The 22,740-nt window shown below is 38.4% G+C and overlaps 1 protein-coding gene across 1 annotated transcript in view; it reads right to left on the reverse strand.

Moving 5' to 3' along the window:
* The window catches only part of ODAD2 (outer dynein arm docking complex subunit 2), an 85,511-nt gene extending 68,332 nt beyond the window's left edge, over positions 1-17,179 (reverse strand). Inside the window, exons 1-10 of the mRNA XM_054816445.1 lie at positions 16,986-17,179; positions 16,631-16,873; positions 15,309-15,466; positions 13,756-13,951; positions 13,086-13,192; positions 12,492-12,628; positions 11,353-11,469; positions 8,333-8,554; positions 6,500-6,636; positions 6,149-6,293 (exon numbers count right to left, since the gene is read on the reverse strand). Coding sequence (XP_054672420.1) covers positions 6,149-6,293; positions 6,500-6,636; positions 8,333-8,554; positions 11,353-11,469; positions 12,492-12,628; positions 13,086-13,192; positions 13,756-13,951; positions 15,309-15,466; positions 16,631-16,873; positions 16,986-16,999 — 1,476 coding nt within the window. The 5' untranslated portion in view covers positions 17,000-17,179. The remainder of the gene's footprint in view (positions 1-6,148; positions 6,294-6,499; positions 6,637-8,332; positions 8,555-11,352; positions 11,470-12,491; positions 12,629-13,085; positions 13,193-13,755; positions 13,952-15,308; positions 15,467-16,630; positions 16,874-16,985) is intronic.
* Between the last annotated feature and the right edge of the window lie 5,561 nt (positions 17,180-22,740).

Below are 22,740 nucleotides of genomic sequence, written 5' to 3' on the forward strand. Positions count from 1 at the left end.
TAAAGTTCTACCCAGCAGTAACTCTTCCTGGGAAAATGGAAGCAGAGTCAAGAAACAGAGAGTAGTTCCTCAGAATTTGTATTTGCAGTTCTCTGTGGATGTTGTTCAGGAATATCCATAAACAGCAGAGATTTTAGACTTTTTTCTATAACTACCACAAAAGTTTTGAGCAGTATTACAATGTGCAAAATAAGCAAACAAAAAATTGCTACTTTAGTGGGTACACTGTAACATTGTTCTTTTCTTGTCTTACAAAATTTAAAATTATTTTTTGCGTAGTTTCACTTTAAATTAATTAATATTTGAAGACCCATTTTATTCTTTAGGCTAATTATCCTGGTTTCAGCTGGGTTAGAGTTAATTTTCTTCCTAGTAGCTGGTATATTGCTGTGGTTTGGATTTAGTATGAGAGTAACGTTAATAACACCCTGATGTTTTAGTTGTTGCTAAGTAGTGCTTACACTAAGTCAAAGACACTTCAGCTTCTCATGCCCTGCCAGTGAGAAGGCTGGAGATGCACAACAAGTGGGAGGAGGCACATCTGGGACAGCTGACCCAAACTGGCCAAAGGGATATTCCATACCATATGATGTCATGCTTAGCATGTAACTGGGGGGATGGGCAGGGCATCGATCAGTGGGTGGTGAGCAATTGCATTGTGCATTACCTGGTTTGTATATTCTATTATTATTATTATCACCTCTTCCTTTGCTGTTCTATTAAGCTTTCTTTGCCTCAACACACAAGTTTTATTTTTTTTGTCCCCTTGATTCTCTCCCCTGTCCCACTGGTGGCTGGGAGTAAGCGAATGGCTGTATGGTGTTTAGCTGCCTGCTGGGTTAAACCACAACACTAATATGTTCTTGTCTCTTTTGAGGTTCTGCATTTTAGAATAAAACAGAATCACTTTTCTGCTAATCCCCAAATACAATTGATGTCTTAATCCATGCATTATGAAGCTGATTTAAATTTTTATAATGAGTACCAGTGTAATCTTAATAATTTGGAACACTTCCAATGCTGTTATAACTTAAGAAAGCTATACTTCTCCATTGTGCAGTTAAAAAATACTGCATCTATCCTCTATTTCATAGAAATTTTGAGAAAAATCTACAAGCCAATGTCTTCACAAGTGCCATAAATTTATAATTGGTTCATATAAAAGAGTTGCCGTATACACCACCTGTTAAACTACAGAACGGCTGAGACTGTTACACTATTTTAATTTACACAAGAAAGTAATAATTTATTTTGAAAGACTGGATGTTTTCTATCACAAAATTTTATGAGGAAGATAACTATTTTTCAGATATCTAAAACCTTAGACCTCAGATACAACAAGTCTCATCTTAGAGATAAACTTGTGACTGACTTTATATTAATGCATAGTAGTAGGGAAGTGTGCAAGCAGCAGTTGACTGCCTCCTCCTTCCCCTCCAAGCACAGAAATGTCACATTGCAAACCTTGCATATAGAGCGCAAAAGAACCCCTTCTCCCTACACCCCCCCCCCCCCTTTTAAGATTTGGTCCTCAAATATTCTGAAATAGGCTCCCTGTTTCTGTAGTAGTTTGGACTTTCCTTGTCCACATTCCTACCTTTCATGCACACATGGACTTCCTGCACTCTGGTTTGCCCCAAGCCCCTGAATTCCAACCCCCAGATGTCTCCTTGTCTTCTCCTGGGGAATAAAACTATCCCATACTGTTTATCAACAATATCTACATAAACCTCTCATTTCAGATCCCGCATCCTAGCTCCTGGCAGAGCCTCCCTGCATCTTTTCACTGTTTATTTGACTTTCTGCATTTCTAACCTGTACCTTTCTTGCCCAAGAATGCTAGTGCCTTCCATGTATAAAGAGCTCAGCTGGGGATCCACTATTCCTTCCTGGAGGCCAACATGCAGCTGCATTTCCCTAACTGATAAACTTGAGCTTTCTGAGAAGAGCAGTGGTGCAGCAGCCACACTACAGCCTCCTGGCTCAGCTCTGCTCGCACTGCAAAGGGAAAGCAGAAGTGATGGGCGGTAGATCTTGCCCAGTCCATACTCACTGCAACACATGCACCAGAAGAACTAGACCCACAGCTTTGATCTCTTAAGACTTTCATTTCCTTGACCCAATTGCCTAGAAATAAGTGAGGACTTTTAGAGGGAGTTGGAGTGAAAGGAAAGGGAAGAGGCAAAGACCAGAAGGAATATTCCTGTACATTCCTGCCTCCCTGGTTTGTTTGCCATCTTTATGTAATGTAAGCCCAATACAGAGGGGCCTCCTGCCAGCTACAGAAATGTTGCTTGAACGCAACAGTCTTCCAAAGGTCCTGCCAAAATGCAGCTGTGGGCTAGACCTGAATACACTCAGTGTTTCCAGCAGTTCTTTCAACCTTTTCCTTGTCCAGTCAATGAGATTTCACTGAGTTGTGTGACAGATGTCCTCCCTTCCCAGCCATCCACTGCTATGTGGCACCAGAGTAGACAGCCACCTGGGAGCTGGTGTTCAAAGCCATACTTGGGACATATCCTCCCTAGCTCCTGTGCAGCGCCGTAGTCTTTCTCTAGCTCCTGAATCTGGTACAAAATGCAAACAGCTGAGGAGAGACGGCAAGTTTGTCCACCTATGATTCCAAAGTAGAAAAAAAACACAATGCTGTTCTGGGAATGAGGTCGTTTGAACAGGAGTAATGCAAAACAGATACGAAATTAGTGGATATTTTACATGAGGTGTGAGACTTGACTGGTTTCACTAGTGTACCACTGAAATATAGCCAAAAGTAGAATGACTTTCCAGGTAAGAAACTGAAGGAAGAATTCTGTAAGTGACATGGTCCTGCAGAACTCTATCCAGAGCTCACCCTGGCATAGGTGTACATATAAATCACACCCTTGCAGGGAACCAAAACTAAGCAGCACAGGGGCTTAAGGGATTAAAGACTAGTTCTGGAGATTGGAGTTATTCCTAGTGCAGCCACCAGCCCCAATTCACCTCTCAACATCTCAATTTTATCTTAAAACTAGCTATAATCAGTGCTCAACAGCAGGCAGTACAAAGCACTGTGCCCAGCTCTAACCTTTTTTTCCCTTTTTTTTTTTTTTGAGTGAACAGCCCCAGCTCTGCCACAAAGAAGATTCTGCATTTCTACATGATGTTCCTCATTTCTAGTAAAAAGATCATTGTAAAATGTGACCCCTTGACCCTATTCCTAAAATTTTTCACACGTAAAATGTAGTCCTTCCTCTAGAAATCTAGTACTTCCGAAGCACTACTTTAATAAGTAATGTGAAATCTGAAGGAGGCTCTCCTGAGTGAATCTCACTGTTACAAACATCATTAGAGCACTTCATTCCAATTTTATCTACTCTAGCCCCAAAAGATGCCTAACATAATGCCATCACCAAGCTCACTGATCTATCTTCACTGCCCATTCTTACGTTGATGGGGAGACATGGCAAGAGCACACATGCTCTATCTTCTGTTTCACAGCCCTGGGACGCTTGAAGGTAGGACAAGGAGCCAGACCACAGAAGCAGCTGCTTCCCAGTGGAGCAATTCCAACATGGCTGCTCTTTCCCAGAAAGGAGGGGTAATGGAGAAGGGCAAAAAGTCAGAAGGGAATTTCCCCTGCACTGCAATTTTCTCTCCATGAAGAGGTATACAAACACATAGCCTACAGGCACAATTCACACAGGACCTGGCAAGTTTGTTTTATAAAGGAAGCAACCATCTTTTTAAGTTTTAATAACAATCTAACATTGGTATAAAAACTAGGAATCTTTCAGGTTTTATGGAATTTTTGTGTTTGCAAATTGATCTTTTATAGAGTCTTGCTGAACTGTGATTCACATTTACTTCAGCAGAAATTTAAAAAATGGTTGCACCCTCAAATTATTATATTTTCTAACTTGGTATCTCAAATATCTATTATTTAAGGCATTTTATTAAATTTTTAAGATGTGCAAACAATGTATACAACCTTTGAAGACACACAAGCCCTCTGAAATTTGTGCTTCTACATAGCTATGCTTGTAGATACTTAAATATTGCAGTCATAAATTTATTTTCTCTTATGTTGCATGTGTCATGAACACTTGCCTACATGAACAACAAGAATGCCAAAAAACCTCCTAAGTCTGGCCAGAAGTGCAGTATTTATACTTGAATTAAAATGAATTCCATGTGCAAGCTAAAGTAGCACTCCATCAATAAAAAATTTCAACCACTGTCTGTGGTATGGCACCGAGGCATCTCTTTTCAGCTTTATCTGACACTAGGGATTTCTTGCTTTACGTAGCTAAGAATCAGCAGAGAACTATTTTAAGCATATCTTCAAGTAATTTGTTTAATTTATATCTAATTTAAAGAACTATTGGAAGACTCGGGTGTGCATGAATACATAAACAAGAATACATTTGAGTTTTCATAACAAAACCTTTTCAGATGATGGAATTTTGTATTATAAACACTTAACAGGTACTCACAATTTGATAAAAATGCTCCTCTTTTTCTACTTCTAAGCCATTAATTAATTTTTCTTGTTGACAGCTGGAACAAATATGCTTAATTTCTAAAACAGAGGAGCATGAAAAGTGTATTTTTCCATTTGCCATTCTCACTCTTCATTCAAAATGGTTTCATGCAAGTGTAGATCTGTCTCAGCACTGCATCAAATCCAATACTAAAATCTAAACATGACTATATGAAGAATCTAGAGATTAAAGAGAGTTTGAGAATTATGTAATCAGAAGACAAGAGCCTTGTCAATAAAGAGGCTGGTCCATAGATGGGCCAGTGAAAAGATTTCTGGGAGTTCGTCAACCATAACGAATTTCAAGTATCCTCTCCAGGAGGACCTCAGTTCTTTACTAAAAAGTAGCATGGCTAGTTCTCTGAGCTCTCAGAAAAGTAAAAGAAGTAATCCATAAGACACAAAGAAGCAAGCTATTAGTAGACTGAAAGATTTGAAAACACCACCTTGAACTCTAATTACATGCAAATAGAAACAACTGTATCAGGCAAAATGTATATATAGTGTGTTTAGCATTAGCGGATAGCTTGGCAAGTTACACGCTGAATGTTACACCAGATTATGCTTACAAAGGGTTATTTTGGCATAGGCAAAATTACAAGAATATAGAGGTGCAACCTAGAAAAGATAATGCATAAAGAATTGTGGAGAAACCTGTGTTATCCACGCTTTTCTATGTCTCTTTGGCTACAACCATGAGCACAGGTCCCACATACGTGAACTGAGAACAAGCAGTGTGAGCGCACTGAAAACTGTTCAAGACACCAAGTTATTCTGCTACAATGGTTAAAGGACTGAAAGGAGCCAAAACTTTGCTTATTCCTCACAAGTATTTCTGCTGTACCACATGCCAGCACCATCATTTTATCAGTCGGATGTATATACTCTGTAGCTGTACTCAAAAAAACAAATAAACCAGTGCTTTTATTAGTAACTTACAGTACATAAATTCCAGTACAAACTTGTAAAGGAATTTCTCCTGAGGGAAAAACATAATTAGTTTTAGAGTTTTCCAGAATAGTAGAGGGTTGTTGGGGTTTTTTTACATGTTTCAGATATACATAGAATTCTAAACATCTATATTTATCTGTTCCAAAAGATTTTCAACAAGTCTGTGTAAAAAAAATTTTTTCTGTTTTAGAGGATGCCTGTTTATCATACATTTTTTTGTCCACTAACAGCATCTATCCAGACACAAGACCATGTTAGAATTACTTCAGTCATGCATTAATCATAGTTGATGAAAGACTTTAGGCAAGCATTCAGTTTTAATAAAAACTCTTGAAAGTTATTATCCACATAAAGAAATATCTTGGAAAGTTTCACCCAAAAAGCAAAACAGAAACCCAATAATTAATAAAGAAATTATACCATCTTAAGTTTTAAATAACACTGAACAGATGGTTTAATCTAAGGGTCTATATAAGCCAAAACCAGCAGATTAAAAAATGCAGGGGAATCGGGTGGGTGATAGGAAAGTCCACAGTTCCAGGATTTGAACATACTACATGGCAGGGCTATTCTGGTTATATCTGGTTATAAATATTTTATGTCTCGTGTCCTCAGATGTAGAAGGTAAAGAATAGCTTTTTTTTTAAATAAAATTTACCAATGCTTGTAATTTACCTTTAAATATTTTGCAAGTTTCTGAATTCCCCAGTATTCTGATGGCAAATCAGTGTTTCCTTCCTGATGACGTACAGGCTGTTCTTCATCTTCCTCAGCCTCTGAGGAACTTTCACTAACTTCTTCAAACCTGCCTGATGTTTTACTAAAAATAAATAAACAGCATCACCCACTTTGAACAGCTATAAACTAATAAGAACAAATACATTTTAAACAGGTATGACAACACTGCCTAATAACAGAATCAGAAAAACATAACTGACATTACCAAATACTAAGTATGGTGATAATTACTGCAGATACAGAAAATAAAAATAAAAAACTGAAGGAAGAAAAATAAGTTACCCATACCATTTTGAAGCTGGTTGTACTTTAACAGATTCAGAAGAAATGCCACTGGCTTTCTTTTTGATTTTCAGCAACATAGTACTACTTCTTCCTTCTTCTTCAGTATCTTTTTTTGCAGCCTTGTCACTAAAATATTTGGGTTTATTTTTTAAAAAAAGTTATTATATATACATAGAACCAAAAAGCTATGGTTGGGCATATATCAGTACATATGAGCTTATGAACCTGTACCGTAAACTTCATTAAAAAGAACGTATGCTGTGTCTTAAATGATTAATTTTGCCTTAATAAAACAGTGGAATATTAGAAAAAAATGTATTATGCTGACCTGTATGTGATACAAGAACAAAGAATGAGTATATACAGCCAGACCACAGGTCCATCTATCCTAGGATACCTCTCCAACCATGACCAATAGCAGCTATCTCAGTAACAGCAAAAGAACAATGGAAGAACACAGAAACTTTTTTTCCAGAATATTCTTTAGCAAATTGTGATTCAGGGAACTTCTGATCATCCTTGCATTAACACTTTTGGTTGGATTCTTCTTCCACGAAAGTGTCCGGTTGCTTTATGAACTCACATAAACCAATGGCCTCTACCGTCCTGTGGCAAAGAATTTCAGAGCTTAGCCATGTGCTGTATGAAGAAGTCTCTCCCTTTGTTCTGAACTGGTCTCACTGGCTCATTTTCATTTGATGCCCTTTATTCTTGTATTAGAACAGACAGTGACTATCTGTTCCCTATTTACTGTCTCCAGTTATGATTTTTTTTATTTGTCTTATTGTCCCCCAGTCATCTTTTTTTCCAGGCAGAAGAGTTCTAGTCTGCCTAGTTCTTCCACACACTGAGCTGTTCCATAGCTTTGATCATGCTGAATACAATATATTTTGCTTTCCTCATATTCCAAGAAGACTCCTAGGCCTATCTGGGTACAATCTCTGGTGCTTTTTTGTCCCTAATTTACAATGTTATGAAAACAAAATGTCCTTTTGAGCCTGGACTGGTCATACTATCACAGTCACAATAATAAAAGAAAATACTACTCATGATTACAGCCAATTTCACTGCATCTAGACTCATTGTTAACAATGACTGTGGAAAAAGATAAGCTCTTGCCCCTGGAAAACCACTTTTTTTTAACGGATGACTGTAGGTCCCATCCAAAACCTCTTAAAATGTTTCTTGCAACATGTCAAATTGGCAAACTTGAGAAGACACTAACTTTTTTTGTAGGATGGCAATCAAGCCTTTCCTTCAGATATTCTTCTTCCTCCATTAACACAAAATCAGTAAACATTCAGAAGACAAATCCAACAATATCCAATATATGTATACCCTATTTTTGGGTGCCCAAACTTTGAGATAATCTCATTAGTGAAGACCGTTGCTAAGCAGAGCTAGAAAGTGGCTCATATAAAATGAAATCATTAACAATTGGTAGTATAAGTAAGAGTCATCCTGATTTTCCATTCTGGAGCTCTTCTACCTCCCTCAGAAAGTGTGGGTTAGATTACATTGTTTACTCTGTCTTGCTTTAAAGGGCATTTTACACCAAAAATATGATAATATCACAGTCCTGGAGGACGAGTACTGCAAGGTATTTCCCTGCCTTGCTGTGGAAATGACCAAACATCATCAAAGTTGTTGCATGACAGAAGAAAACTGAGAAATCTCTTTGGTAGTCTGTACTCTCTTCTTAGAAATTAACATGTAGTAAATTTGGGTCGTTGCTCCTAACTTCAGATAGTAATGCAAACCTACAACAAGCAGTCCAATCATTAGCACAGTTTAGAGAGATCTATAGGAACATTCAATTATAAAGATAACTACTTATCTGTGGGAAGCAGAAAGCCCAGTATTCTTCCACTTCATAGATGGTTCTAATTTCTTCTTGTCAATGGATCTCCTTCTTGCTGCAGAACTTTTCACTTTCTCACATACATTCTTTTCTGTAAAATCATAAAGGTTCTGGGATTGGCCAGAGACCTTGGCATCAACTGCTTCCATACACTGATAATTCTTCTCATGTGTTTGTTCTTTAAAAAAATTATATTCCTAATAAAAGAAGGAGACATGGTTTGTCAGTCATATTGCTATATGAATAATGCATATTAAACCAGTAAGTTATAAGCACAATTCCAGGATGCTATGCTTAAAACCTCTATGTAGTAAATGTATAATTAGTTTAAAGAATGAAACATTAACCTGGAAAGTAGCTGTTACCATGTGCAAATTAAAGTTTTTTAAGTAAATGAACTAGCTAAATTTGGAGCTTCCTGAACATACTTGAATATTGGGTGTTGTTCAATTTCTAATATATTAAATAATTCGTGACACAAGCACTTTTATAGAACCTAATTCCAAATGAGTTTTAAGATCTGGAATTGCAAAGTCAGTCATTTTGCTTTCAATAGGTGATTTATATAAAAATTATTTCCCTGCATAAAGGATTTACAAAAAATTCCCACCAAAAAATTATGAACATAAAACCGAAAATAGGCTCTGATAAACCGCTAGACTTCAGCTCCAAGTAATTTAATTTGATATAGTTTAGAATTAATATAAACACATTCCATTTCAGTTTTTTCATCTTCTGTCTCTCAGGACAAAGCATTGTTGAACAAGTCACATACAAGAATGGTGCTGAGTGGCACCTACCAATCCTTCAGCTGTCTGTGTCTACTACCATGGCTGATCAAAAATACCCAGAACAGAAAGGACTCTTGTCAACTCTTCTTCTCTGTTGGAACATATTCAATTTTTACAGGAAAGACAGCATACGAGCATTACATTATTATTATTATTGCAGCTGTCTCTACCATATAGGTGAAGACATTCCTTTATGTATCTGATTCAAGGCAGTTTTAAGGAGACTGTCACAGTATGATCTGTTTTCAACTAGTCCCTGATGTGAATCGGCTGTTCCAGGCTTGCTGACCCAACTGTCTAATCATAAACTAACTCATGCCAATTCTCTCATTCTGAAAATGTACTCTAGACAAGACAATTTAACACACAATAAACCAGACAAATCATAGGGGGATTGATGCTGTAGCTTGACCAGCTAAGTGCAAGTTAAAAAGTACGCTTCCTACAGCACTATATGCCAACACAGCAATTCTGAATGTTAGCTTAAACAAGGCCAAGAAGATATTACAAAAGTTAATTGGTTTTGCAATATATGTGTATGTAATGAGTTTTTTGAAGCTCCACTCAGAAAATAAATCAAAACTATTTCCAGTCATAATTTATTTGATGTAGGCAACCTTGGAAATACAGCTTTTCTCTGCTTTTCAGAGTTCTAGAGTAGAGAAGATTTTCCGTCGAATACAAATGCTCTGCAGCTCTACTATATTAACTTGTTTAAATTCTCATTTTAGAATGCAGAATGTACTAAACAAGCTCTTCATCAAGGCAATATGATATGATACTCCTAAACCATTCAAATGGTGTAATTTATACTCTTCAGCATAAACTTATTTACACAGTCAGGGAATACTAACTGATTTATATAACAATTGAAGGGAAACAGAAAAATTCTATTTATTTACTCTTATTTAATAAGTGTACACATTTCTTGAATAGCTACAATATCTCTATAAGATCAGAAAACCAGTAAATAAAGGTATATTATCTCTATTATCAATATTAACATTAATCTATATTAACATTTAGGATTAGAATGGTAAAAATTACTAAAATGTTACTGTATTTTACCTTTCATGACCATCAAATTAAGCCAAATCACTTTGAAAATACATTAAATCATTAATTATGTCTAAAAACACCAATATTTTCACATTTATGAAATGTAAACCAATATGTAGATATAAATTAAAAAAATACTTGCCCATGGGATAAATATAACACATTTTAGAACTTTTTGCACTTTCAAACAGAACAAATGGAATTTCATTACTGTTAATATAAGCTACTGTAGTTATGTGTTCAACTTGAAATGTTCTGTTCTTTCAGAACTGTCAAATATCTATATCTCAAAAAAAAAATCAGCCCTATATCCCAGAAAAAAATCAGAACTAAAGCATAACAAAATTTCCTTGTTAATGACTTCCTTCTTGCAATAATTAAAATTGCATATAAATAACCACAATAAAACTTTTGATAAGTTTTAGCCTGTAACGAATTTTACTACCAAGTTATTAATCTGCTATAACCACACTAGAAAACTGAAAAAAAAGAGGTTTTTATTAGGAATGATGAAATAACTAAAAATGTAGTGGCACTGTGTGATTGTAGCAAATATATAGCTCTATACAAAAGCCAAAACAGTTGCATTTTACAGTGGCTGAAGCAACACAGTGTAAGCTGGATGCTTAACTCTCAGCTCTGATACTTAAATCAGGCAGTTCTCGTAAAAAAGTTGGGCTATTATTTATATTTGGGTTACAAAGAATGAAGATAAAAATTCAAGTGGTTTTGATCACAGAAAAATATTGTCCTAAAAAAAGTTGACCTTTTCTGTGAGGATATCATATTTCCCTTCTTTAACATTTCCAGTGCTCCATAAAGAATAACACTAGAAGATGAGCAAAATTTTTTAATGCAAAATTAGAAGCTGACCTCACATGTTGGATCAAACCTCATAATAAGGTATAATAGAACAATAGGTGAAATAGTGTATTATTTGCTGTTTATGAAAGGAACATATTTAGTAGAAACTGAAACAAATCCAAAGAAAAATAGCAAATGCACTTCAGGGTCTTTAAAATTCATTTATCACAGATTTATCATTGAACATAAATGTTCAGCCAGGTTTATAATGTAATTCTTATCAATGCACAATGTACGTTTGTACAAAGTAGAATATACATCCAGCATCAGTAAATACATACCTGTTTAGACATATTTTCTACAAATCTAGGCGATCTCTCCCTTAAAAATGTGACAATATCTTTATATACATCACTTTTTCTTTCATAGTCAATGTCATCTTTACCCTTTAGTTGACCCTTAAAAAAAGAATAAATTTAAAATTATTAATAGCATTGCCTTACACAGGTAATTTAAACTGTGTCATAAAATAGTGCTAAAGAGCACAGAGGTCATACTGTAATAAATTAGGTACAGAAGTATCACGGTCAGCAGAGTCCATCAAACTTCAATAATGCTTTGTAAAGATGCATGGATCATCTCCATGGATCCCAACAGATAATCAAGATCTTACATAGAATTCTGCAAGTCATTACTATCAGTTAATTGTACTGTGTGTAGTTCTACTGAAAAGAATGTTCGGCTCCTGGCAAACAACCAATATGAACTTCCAATGCAGTACGATAGATGTCTAAAAGGATCAGAAAATAATGTGACCTGGCTAGCCTAAGTTTTATGAGCTTCATCCATTAAAAATGTGCTAAGTCAGAATTTCCCTGGGTTTTTTAACTCTTAGGAAATCAATTTGTGGAGTTATGCCTGATGGACATCAGTCTCTCTTAAAAATGAATGTAAGAGCTTTGGTCACTGCTTAACACACATAAGGGACTATTATGCCTAAATAAAACCTATTTGTAAGGAAAGAGGTAACCAAAATGAAAAGTAAAAGAGATAATTTCTAAAAAGCTTCCACTGAAAGAAGAACTGCTTATTATTTATAAAAAGACAAAAGCAAGCTATATTAGCCACACACAATAATATTACACCTCAGATCAAGAGCAATGAGGCACAAGAGAGGCATCTAGTCCCATAGTACCTTTAAATAGGAATAGTATGAAGGACGGTTAAGGCACATTTAAAGACTAAACAAACACTGCCAGCAAGAAGTGCAGAATACACTCTAGTATAAAACTTATAGAAAATGCACTCAAAACATATGGGAAGACTAGCATACATTTATTACTGTGTCTTCTCCTTCTGTACCAATAAACTAACTCTGCAGGTCTTACAGCCTCAACACCACTACCCTAAACCTGATGGATTTTTGATTTTAGCACATAAAAATATGCATTACTCCATGGAATCCTTTATTATTACTTACTCCATTTAAAAACACTCCTGCTGTGCTGCAAGTGATATACAAAGGATCAGTGTCATGTGGTTTGATGACTAAATAACAAATTTCTCCATGCACTTGTCTCCAGGGAGGAGCTCGGCATCCATTAGAGAACATGTAATCTGTAACCAATTAGCAATAGTGTTTTCATCCAGTTTAAAAGTATTTTTTAATAGTTATGCTTGATGATTAATATAACATGTATACAAATAAAATTCCCCCCAAAATACCTTACTCTTAAGAATACATACTCAGTTAACAATTAATCATGCAAAGCTCTGTGACCCGTGGCCTGATCCAACTAAGAACTGCAACTGTGCTTAGTACTTCTCAGTATCAGGGACTCAGTTTACTTCTTCTACTTCCACTGAAGAAATTCATATGATTGGAGATTATTTGTATAACTAAAGGCTGAAGAACAGCATTCCATATCTGAAAATAGGTCTTATTTTACTTTATAACTTTAAAGTAGAAATAAACACTTTAAATTCATGACTGAAATTAATTTACCAAATTTCACACAGAAGCCAAGTACTTTAATAAGGGTATATATATATGTGAGCTATGATAGATCTGCACCTGATGTATATTCCAGTGATTCCAGTACTGTATCTTCTCCTTTCCCAGAAAAATTCTTGAGAAGATTCACTTCATTATTTATAGCAGCTGGATTTAGTCTTACGTCTCTGCAATTAATAGAAAAAGGTCTAAAATGTATTCATCAAAAGGGCGTACTCAGAGAAATGAAAAGAGAATATTATATGAATTTTTTTCTTTTACATTTAGTCTTAACAGTAGCAACAAAAATCTGGAAATTGTTTTTCTTAATTTTATCTGTTAGTTTAGTGAAATTTTAGTTCCATAGCTAATATGAGGTCCTTGTAACTACGAAACAGACTCAATGTAATACTTAATACGCTTCCATGAAGAAATAAATATTTCCTTGAAAATATTTAACTGTAACTTTGTTGTTTGTACAAATGATTTCAATTTGCTACCAAAACGCAAAACATATGCCATAAAAAAACCCACCCTTGCAGGCATAGACTCACATACTCACACCTACAGCAAAATCTTCAGAAAAAAAAAATGTTTTTTCAATAACTTAGTGAACACTGAAAGTTATTTCAATAAATTTCTTTATGTCACACCAAAAGCACATGTTGTGCATTGAAACCAATCTGATTTAACAATAAAACAAAAAAATGCACTGGCTGACATGCTTAGTTTCCATTTGAAATGCACTTACTGTGAAAACTGTTTCAAAGAACTATTAAGCAGTTGCAAATCCAGCTGATGAAGAAGACGACTGATTTTCATTTTCATCTCTCTTTCAGGGTCATCATCTTTTTTCACCTTGTCAAGTAAATGCAACATGGACATATCTTCTCCTTCAACAGTCCCATATTCTGGGCCAAGAATTTTCACTATAGGATCTCTGTTAGCTGTAAACATGAAACAGAATCATATATTGTTAAAAACGATTAGGCAAGACAAACACTTTTTATCTGAATTGCTAAATAATTTCAATGCTATTAATCTACAATAAGAACTTTAATAATATGCATAGTTATTCATCAAATATTACTGTATGATGTACTGTCTCATATCCCTCTGTTGTAATTTGAAATGCACTTTCAAAAATATGAAAACATTAACAACAAAAAAGAAATTTTTCATAACAAATAAAATTGCTTTCCACAACAAAGACTGAGATTTATTCAACCAAGAGGTAAATATTAAATAGTTCCCTTTATCAACAGCCCCCTTTCCAGAAGATATGCCTGAGTGATGATCACTAAAACAGGAAATCAATGGGTTTAACTCACTGAAAATTTATCATTTTGGAAATATGATTTAGTGTTAAAGAACATCTTTAAAGTTTTCTGGCAGTATTCCCAATGGCCCCATTACTTCCTCAGCTATGCCAGCTGTTCTTTTTTGGTAAACAATGACATAACTGCATGTCAATGGATTTTACAAAAACATTTTCCTCTGTTCCTGAAAATGAAGTCCCATGAATCTGTGAACGCCTCTGCATGATACCCTGTCCATATTATTCTTCTCTATTATTCCTGGTTGATCACTGTCACTGACAGGACCCTGGATTAGATGGATCTGAAGTTTGATCCAGTATGAGCATTTATATTTTAGTATTGGAGATGCAATTTCTACTAATATTACCAAAGAATATTACTGATCTCTTCTACCTCGAATGGGAGGAGGATATCCAGTTTAGTATATCAAGGGTCTTCTTGTCAATTTGAAAATCTCAGACTTGAATATGACAAGTATTCATACCTATATTTTAAAAGCCATTGTGAGAAGGACCGTGAAGTGGTCACTGTGAACCTTGTGCAACTAAAAATGTCTAAAGCATGTAAGTTTTTCTTTGGCTATTTTTTAAGGATGTAACATTTTAAAAGAGGATTAAACTATAATCATAGGAAAAAACTGCTATTAGCTTTCAATAAGACATTCTTTTTCAGAAATTTAAACCTACTATCTGTTGAAATAGCTGGGGTATTACTCAGTATACATGAATTTGTATATGAGATTCAACACTTTTATTTTAACTTTATTCTAGATTTCTCTGTTATTGATTTCAGTGAAAATAAAAGAAGAAATAGAAACTTCATTAACGTCTGGATCAGCGCCTTTAGCCACCTTCATGAATCAACACTTTCTTATATATATAAATGAAGGCGTGCCTTTCTTTCTTCACATTTCATAAACATGAATTGAAGGAGAAGACACACATTTTAAGAGAGAGGAAAGATAAAAAAAAAGAAGAAAAGAAACCTTCGAGGCATGCCTGTGCTTCCTTTAACCTTTTTTCCATAGCAATTTGTAGGAAACAGGACAGCTGGTCAAAACTGCGAACTCTGAGTGTTGATGCCGTGAGGAGAAGCAATGGCTGGCCATCTTTACCTTTGGCTTCAGACTGAACAGTTGCTCCACTAGAAAAATTAAATTATATCTTTTTAAAATAAGAATTTTAATAAATGGCAAATTTCAGAGAAGAATCTTGAATGTTATTCAAGCTTCACATGATAAAGCATATACAATTTCTTTAAACTTCAGAAAACTTCTCAGGTAAAACCAATTTATTCACTGCAAATCAGCAGGTGGAGACACCTGAAGGACACTCTGGTGCTGTGGGAAGCTTGCGCTGGAGCAGGCTCCTGGCAAGACCTGTGGCCCTGTGGAGAGAGGAGCCCAGGCTGGAGCAGGTTTGCTGGCAGGACTTGTGACCCCATGGGGGACCCACGCTGGAGCAGTCTGGTCCTGAAGGTCTGCACCCCATGGAAGGGACCCACGCTGGAGCAGTTCATGAAGGACTGCAGCCTGTGGGAAGGACTCACGTTGGAGAAGTTGGTGGAGGACTGTCTCCCTTGGGAGGGACCCCAGGCTGGATCAGGGGAAGAGTGTGAGGAGGAAGGAGCATCAGAGACAACATGTAATGAGCTGACTGCAACCCTCATTCCCCGTCCCCCTGTGCCACTTGTTGGGGAGGACACAGAGAAAATCAGGAGTGAAGCTAAGCTTGGGAAGAAGGGAGGGGTGGGGGGGATGTGTTTTAAGATTTGCTTTTATTTCTCATTATCCTACTCTGACTTTTGATTGGCAATAAATTACATTAATTTCCTTGAGTAGAGTCTGGTTTGCCCGTGACAATAACAGGTGAGTGAACTCCCTGTCCTTATCTTGACCCATGAGCCTTTCATCATATTTTCTCCCCCTGTCCATTTGAGGAGGGGGAGTGATAGAGCAGCTTTGGTGGGCACCTGGCAGCAGTCAAGGTGAACCCAGCACACAGGAGCCACTCCTAGCACTAATAGAAGTCACAGGGTTAATCACTGTTAGATGCATGTTGTAAAAAGTCTTAGGAATAGACACTGCAAGTTGTATAAATCACTAACTAAACAGGTCTGTATCACAACCAAGATAGAATAGCCTCAAACGCTCAAAAACCCTACAAATTTTAACTCAAAATTTTCAATACATATCAGTAAAAAACCTCACCCATTGCAGCCTCCCAAATACACTACGGCTTTCTTTATGCTAAATGAGCAGTTTTGCTTCATAGTTCACCTTCAAAACACATTGCAATTCAGACTTACTTGATCTCATAACCCTCTCCGAATACTGAGCAATCCAATTGCGTTTTCCACTCAAGGGGCTCTCTGAAGACAAATACTGCTTCCTGAGGATGTCTAGTGCTGAAGTTATCCACAAACTTAATAATTTGATTTAAAAGAGATTCATTCAAAGGGGTGCTGCCAGTTCCAGAACCAGCAGCAGTCCACTGAGCTGCTCTTGCCAATGCCGCTCCCATGGTCTCAACTAGTATCAAAGATGCACACCTTAGCAAAGAAACACAGAGAATGACCAAACTGAGCTCAAATGATAAAGGCAATACGCTGTAGATGCTATAATTTGAAATAAACATATCTATGAATGATGACATTCTTTTACCTTGTTTTTTTCATCTTGATTAATTAATTCCTGGTGCTATTAGACACTCAGGGAGTTGACAGCAGAAGGGCTCTGTTATGGCTGTAACAAACGGCTCTCAGGTTCTCCTTTGTAAAGTCAATGCCACTGTTAAAAGCCGTATGTGCAGGGGGGACAGGCACATACAACCCCCAGCAACGGCGCCCTCAGACACCTTCTCTGAACGGAGGAAAAAGGGGGGTATCAGACCGCCCGTAAAACCTGGCGGGGCCGAGAGCCACCGACGTGAGGCGGGCGCGGAGCGCCCTTGGCCCCGAGGAGAGCCCTGGGCGCCCGGCATGGCGCCGGCCTACCCGCGCTCCCCGGGGTGCCCGGGGCAGAGGCTGCCCGGGGCACAGGCTGGGGTCAGGGCTGCTCTAGGGGGCGGGAGGGATCCTGGGTAGTGTGGAGCCCCCCAGGGACGCAGGGAGCCGGGCGGATAGACGCCCCTCACCGCCCGCCCTCATACCTTGCCCCGGGTGAGTCGCGCCGGACCCCGCCATCGCTGCTTGGCAGCGGCCGGCGGCGTTGCTATGGGGACAGGGCCCGGCGGCAGCCGTTACCGGGAGAAGCGGGTAAACACAAGCGGCGCCCGGCGACAGGGAAGGGCCGCTGCCGCCTCGTTGGAGGTGCAGCCTGGCGTGGCGGCCGCGGGTGCAGGCCCCGGAGGGTGATACCCAGAGGGGAAGGCCGAAGGTGTTGAACTCCGGAGCGACGGGTGGTTGCAGCTACGGCGGCACCCCATCATCCACAGCGTCCCTCAACGTCTGGTGGGGTCGGGGCACCTCAACAGGGCTTGCACTGTGGAAAACAGACATTGCTGAGTGGGAAGGGGGGCTGGGGGCGTGTGGTAGTTGGTGCCACTCGGGAGGCTTGTGAGCAGGGTGGTGGGCGATGGCTTGTGGAGCCAGTGAAGCCAAGGCTAAAGCGGTAGGGCAGTTCTCGTTAGAAAGTAAGAGGAGCTATATTAAAAATAATTAAACAGGCTCTATGGTTTTGGTGTGGAATTAAATAATGTAGTGATTAGAGTTACTTTACACCAGAGTTTAAAGGAAGACCGCCTTCTTTTTAGCTTGAATTTTAGCCAATATAGCTTAAACCTTTCACTAGCTTTCAGTCATTACAAGAAAAGAGCTTTAATTCATAAGGTTAACATTGACCAGTTTTAGTTCTTCAGGCAGCGTGACAGATTATGCTTGAAATGCTTTTTGTTAAAATGCAATGTAATTTAGTGTTTCTTGAAAGAAGTAAAGGAAATCCGTGTCTCTAAATTGGAGAGACACGGATTTGATTGATGGACCACTTGGTGGATAAGGAATTGGCTGGATGGCCGCACTCAAAGAGTTGCGGTCAACGGCTCAATGTCCAAGTGGAGAACAGTGACGAGTGGTGTTCCTCAGGGGTTGGTACTGGGACCGGCACTGTTCAACATCTTTGTCGGCGACACGGACAGTGGGATCGAGTGCACCCTCAGCAAGTTTGCTGACAACACCAAGCTGTGTGGTGGGGTCAACACACTGGAGGGAAGAGATGCCATCCACAGGGACCTTGACAGGCTGGAGAGGTGGGCCCGTGCAAACCGCATGAAGTTCAACAAGGCCAAGTGCAAGATCCTGCATGTGGATCAGCGCAATCCCAAGCACGACTATAGGCTGGGCAAGGAATGGATTGAAAGCAGCCCTGAGGAGAAGGACTTGGGGGTATTGATTGATGAGAAGCTCAACATGAGCCAGCAATGTGCGCTTGCAGCCCAGAAAGCCAACCGTGTCCTGGGCTGCATCAAAAGAGGTGTGACCAGCAGGTCGAGGGAGGTGAACCTGCCCCTCTACTCCGCTCTTGTGAGACCCCACCTGGAGTACTGCGTCCAGCTCTGGGGGCCCCAGTACAGGAGAGACGTGGAGCTGTTGGAGCGAGTCCAGAAGAGGGCCACGAAGTTCATCAGAGGACTGGAGCACCTCTCCTATGAGGACAGGCTGAGAGAGTTGGGACTCCAAGGAGATCTAATTGCGGCTTTCCAGTACCTGAAGGGGGCCTACAATAAAGCTGGAGAGGGACTGTTTATCAGGGAGTGTAGTGACAGGACAAGGGGTAATGGGTTTAAGCTGAAGGAGGGTCGATTTAGATTAGGTGTTAGAAAGAAATTCTTTACTGTTAGAGTGGTGAGGCACTGGAACAGGTTGCCCAGAGAGGTTGTAGATGCCCCCTCCCTGGAAGTGTTTAAGGCCAGGTTGGATGAGGCTTTGGGCAACATGGTCTAGTGGAGGGTGTCCCTGCCCATGGCAGGGGGGTTGGAACTAGATGATCTTTAAGGTCCCTTCCAACCCCAACCATTCTATGATTCTGTGATTCTATGAAATGTGTATGGGCAGTGCCAATGAATGAAGTCCTTTCACATACTGAGGACAACACAACACTATAAACATGCAAATAAAGCGCCCCAAATACAGAATGGAAATTAATACTATTTCCCCAATCCTAGTCTTGATTCATAATGTGAATGAGCCATCACTCTTGATAAATTTGTAAGTTATAAAGTTGCTACTGCACTCCCACCTGCCTGTCTCCTCTTTTGTACCGCTGGGCTGATTAAGAACTATATTCTCTTACTTCCCTTTCCACCTGTAAATCCCCCTCAGTTCAATTATCTGGGTCTACCAAAATACATATCAGATGATAAAAATTGGACTTAGATTTGACCCAGGACGAAATGGTTACCTGTTGCACACTAGCTGCGGTTAGGAAGCTACGTTCAGCTTTCCAGTATAAATGTCCTTCTGAAGGCATAGGAAAATAATCCTTTCAAGGACAGTCCAACAGAGGTATCGAGCTGTCCCAACACCATAGAATTAATGTAGCCAAGAGTTATTTTACTAACTGAGAACTCAGCTGGGTAAGAAACCTCTAATAATGAGGAAGGTCATGGAATGTATGTGGGATGCATCTCAAAGAATAATAGTGTGGGATTAATACTTTTTTTTTTTTTTCATGCAGTTGGTTGTCCATATACATTTTACTTACTAAAACTTTCAAGCAGTAACTACGGATAAGTACATGCAGTCCGTACAATAATGACTTAAGAATAGCATTGGCTTTTCTTATTTCACTCTGTAGCTTTGAGAAGGTAGAAAAGGATTCATTTGATTAGGTGAAAATGAAAGAGCATTTTTAGTAAAAAGCCTGGGTAAAGGCTTAATGTAATTTCTTTTCTTTATGGACTACTATGTATGAAGGCATTTCCAGAAAAGATTAAAGCTCTTATTTTACTGAAATAATGACTATTAAAAAGTTGAATTTGATGGGCAGAAGGTGCAAACAGCAAAATGTGAAAGGGAGTAAAAGTATCCCCACCATGGGTGGTGGGGAGTGAAGACAGTGAGTTTTCACACAGAGCTGAGTATTTTAAGCAAGAAGTCGGTGGAGTAAGAAATAGAATTCCTAAATGAGATCATTCTGTTCCACTGATCAGCAAGAAGGAAAGATATTTCGGTGGCGAAGATAAATGGGATGATTTGCCCTCAAAGAATATGCATCTCCAAAGAGCATGAAGCTCCATAAAAGGAGTTTTGCTAACTAGCTTAGGGTTCATTACCAGTGGAAATTCCAGTGGGCACAGATAAGTCAAAAAAATGAAAAAGCAGAACATGTCCTGCAAGCCAGCAGCAAGGAATGCTGCTGGGATCTGGTATTAGAAGCTAAAGGGCTATGGATGGTCTAAAGGCTGGAGGTGCTTTTCTGCTTTTTTCTTTGTGGTGGGCAAATACTGAGTTTGTAGTTCAGCTGTGCTCATAGGAAGATTGCTCTAGCTCTTCTGAAGGCTAGAAACCATCTGATTTAATTTCTAATCTCAGTTTGTATGACTAGTTTGTGTCTATTTGTTCTTGCACCAACACTGGTACTTTACCTTTTCTTCAATGGCTACTTTTCCTCAGATCTTACCCCCAGCTTCTGAGTTGGAATATTTTCTATTAGACTTCACTTTGCTAGGCTAAACAAGTTTAGTTCCTCTAGTCTCAGCCTGCAAGTTCTTTGTTTCTCTTACCATCTTAGTATCCTTTATTTGCCTGTGTTCCAGTGTGAGCTTGTTTTTCTTAAGTAGATTTGACACTATTTGTTAGGTCGTTTCACCAGGACCCATTACAATGGCATTAATAGTCTTTATCTCTTTTGGAAGTTCAACTACTACATTCTAGGATTGCATTTGTTTTTCAGATTATATTAGGGATTGCTGTCACGTTGCAATTGAATAATACAACCAATTTTTAATCCATTACTTTTATTTTCAGCTGATGAGTTTGTAGCTTTCTGCAGGATTTAAGCATATAGTATTGCAGTTTGCTCTTCTAAAAACAAATTCCATTTCTAAAGAAAAAAACCTGCAGCACACAGTCTCTATCTTTTGGTCCCTATCCTCATCATCTTTCCAAAGTAGTTTTTGAACCTGAACAAATTTGAACCATATTTCACAGAGGGTTTTGGAAATAAATAAGCTTCTACAAGTTTTGTAAAACCTGAGGTAGTTGAATTGAGGGGAAAGCAAAATTGATGCTCTTGCTGAGGTAAAGGCAGGCATATGAACTGCAGATCATGTTCTGTAGCAACCACATGTTTTGTTCATGCTGTGCTGGCTAATTAGAACATGAGTAACCTCAGCTTTGCCCAGTGGGTGTTTTATGGAGAAGGTGGACAGCAGAAGATTAAGGGAAAAAGCATGTAATTCCATAAGAAATCAGATCTCATTACTTTTGCTGCTCGTGAACTCTTTCCTGACTTTCAAGTCTGATGAGAAGGTTAGCAAGCCTAGGGCAGAGTTTGTGGGTGCAGGGACTTCCAGGTGGTGCCTGTTCACACACAAGCACTGTGCTGTGCCTACCCTACACCTCGCTGGGTTCTGTGAACTGCATTCTTCAATGCCAAAACTCTTCACTCATTCCCTTATGTGATATGAACTATTTCTGTTCCTGCTGTCTGCTCATAGTCTCTGAGCTCTGTAGTCTTTTGCGTGTTTTCAGACACGTATTGGCTGTAGCAAGTCATGACTGCAGTTACTGCATTAGTAGTTAAGCTCTGGGTGATTCCCTTGGTTGCGTTCAGGCTTGTCTTGCTGGATGACAAGAAGTCATGCCTTCTTACATCAGCTATCACTGAAAAATAAGCACTTAGGAACTCCTTCACTTAGCCAGACTGTAGGATATTTAATACCACCTTTTGCTTTCACCAGATGTGATTGATCAATGCTATTAATACCTCCTAGCACAAGAGTATAAATGGATATCTTAGAAAATGTTGTCTGAAAGCTAAAGTGTTAAGTAATCACTTAAAGAATTATGAAAGTATTCTCTTGGTGACTCAAAATCAGCATGCAAAAACTTCCAGGCAATAAAGTCATAATGTATTCTCAAAAGCAGTTTACTCAGGAACTGAGTACACCCAGGGATGGCATTTGCACCATGTTTGGCTAATTCTATAAATTAGTAGTAGTACATTTATGTACTAGTGACTTTTTACTGTAACTTATTTTTGGTTTTTAATGTAAAAGACATTTTATAAAACAGTAGGTGAAATGGTTGCCTGAGCGTAGTCAAAGATGAGATCATTTGTTACTGGCACAAAGAAATGGGGAATATGAAAAATTTGTTAACATGGAGAGAAGAGCAATTGGAAATTTTTTTTACAATCTCAAAGTTGCAGCCAGAATGTGTAAGCAATTTTTCTTGTATATTTTTCCTCACATTATTGT

The sequence above is a fragment of the Grus americana genome, chromosome 2 (assembly GCF_028858705.1).
Source record: "Grus americana isolate bGruAme1 chromosome 2, bGruAme1.mat, whole genome shotgun sequence".
Classification (NCBI taxonomy): Eukaryota; Metazoa; Chordata; class Aves; order Gruiformes; family Gruidae; genus Grus; species Grus americana.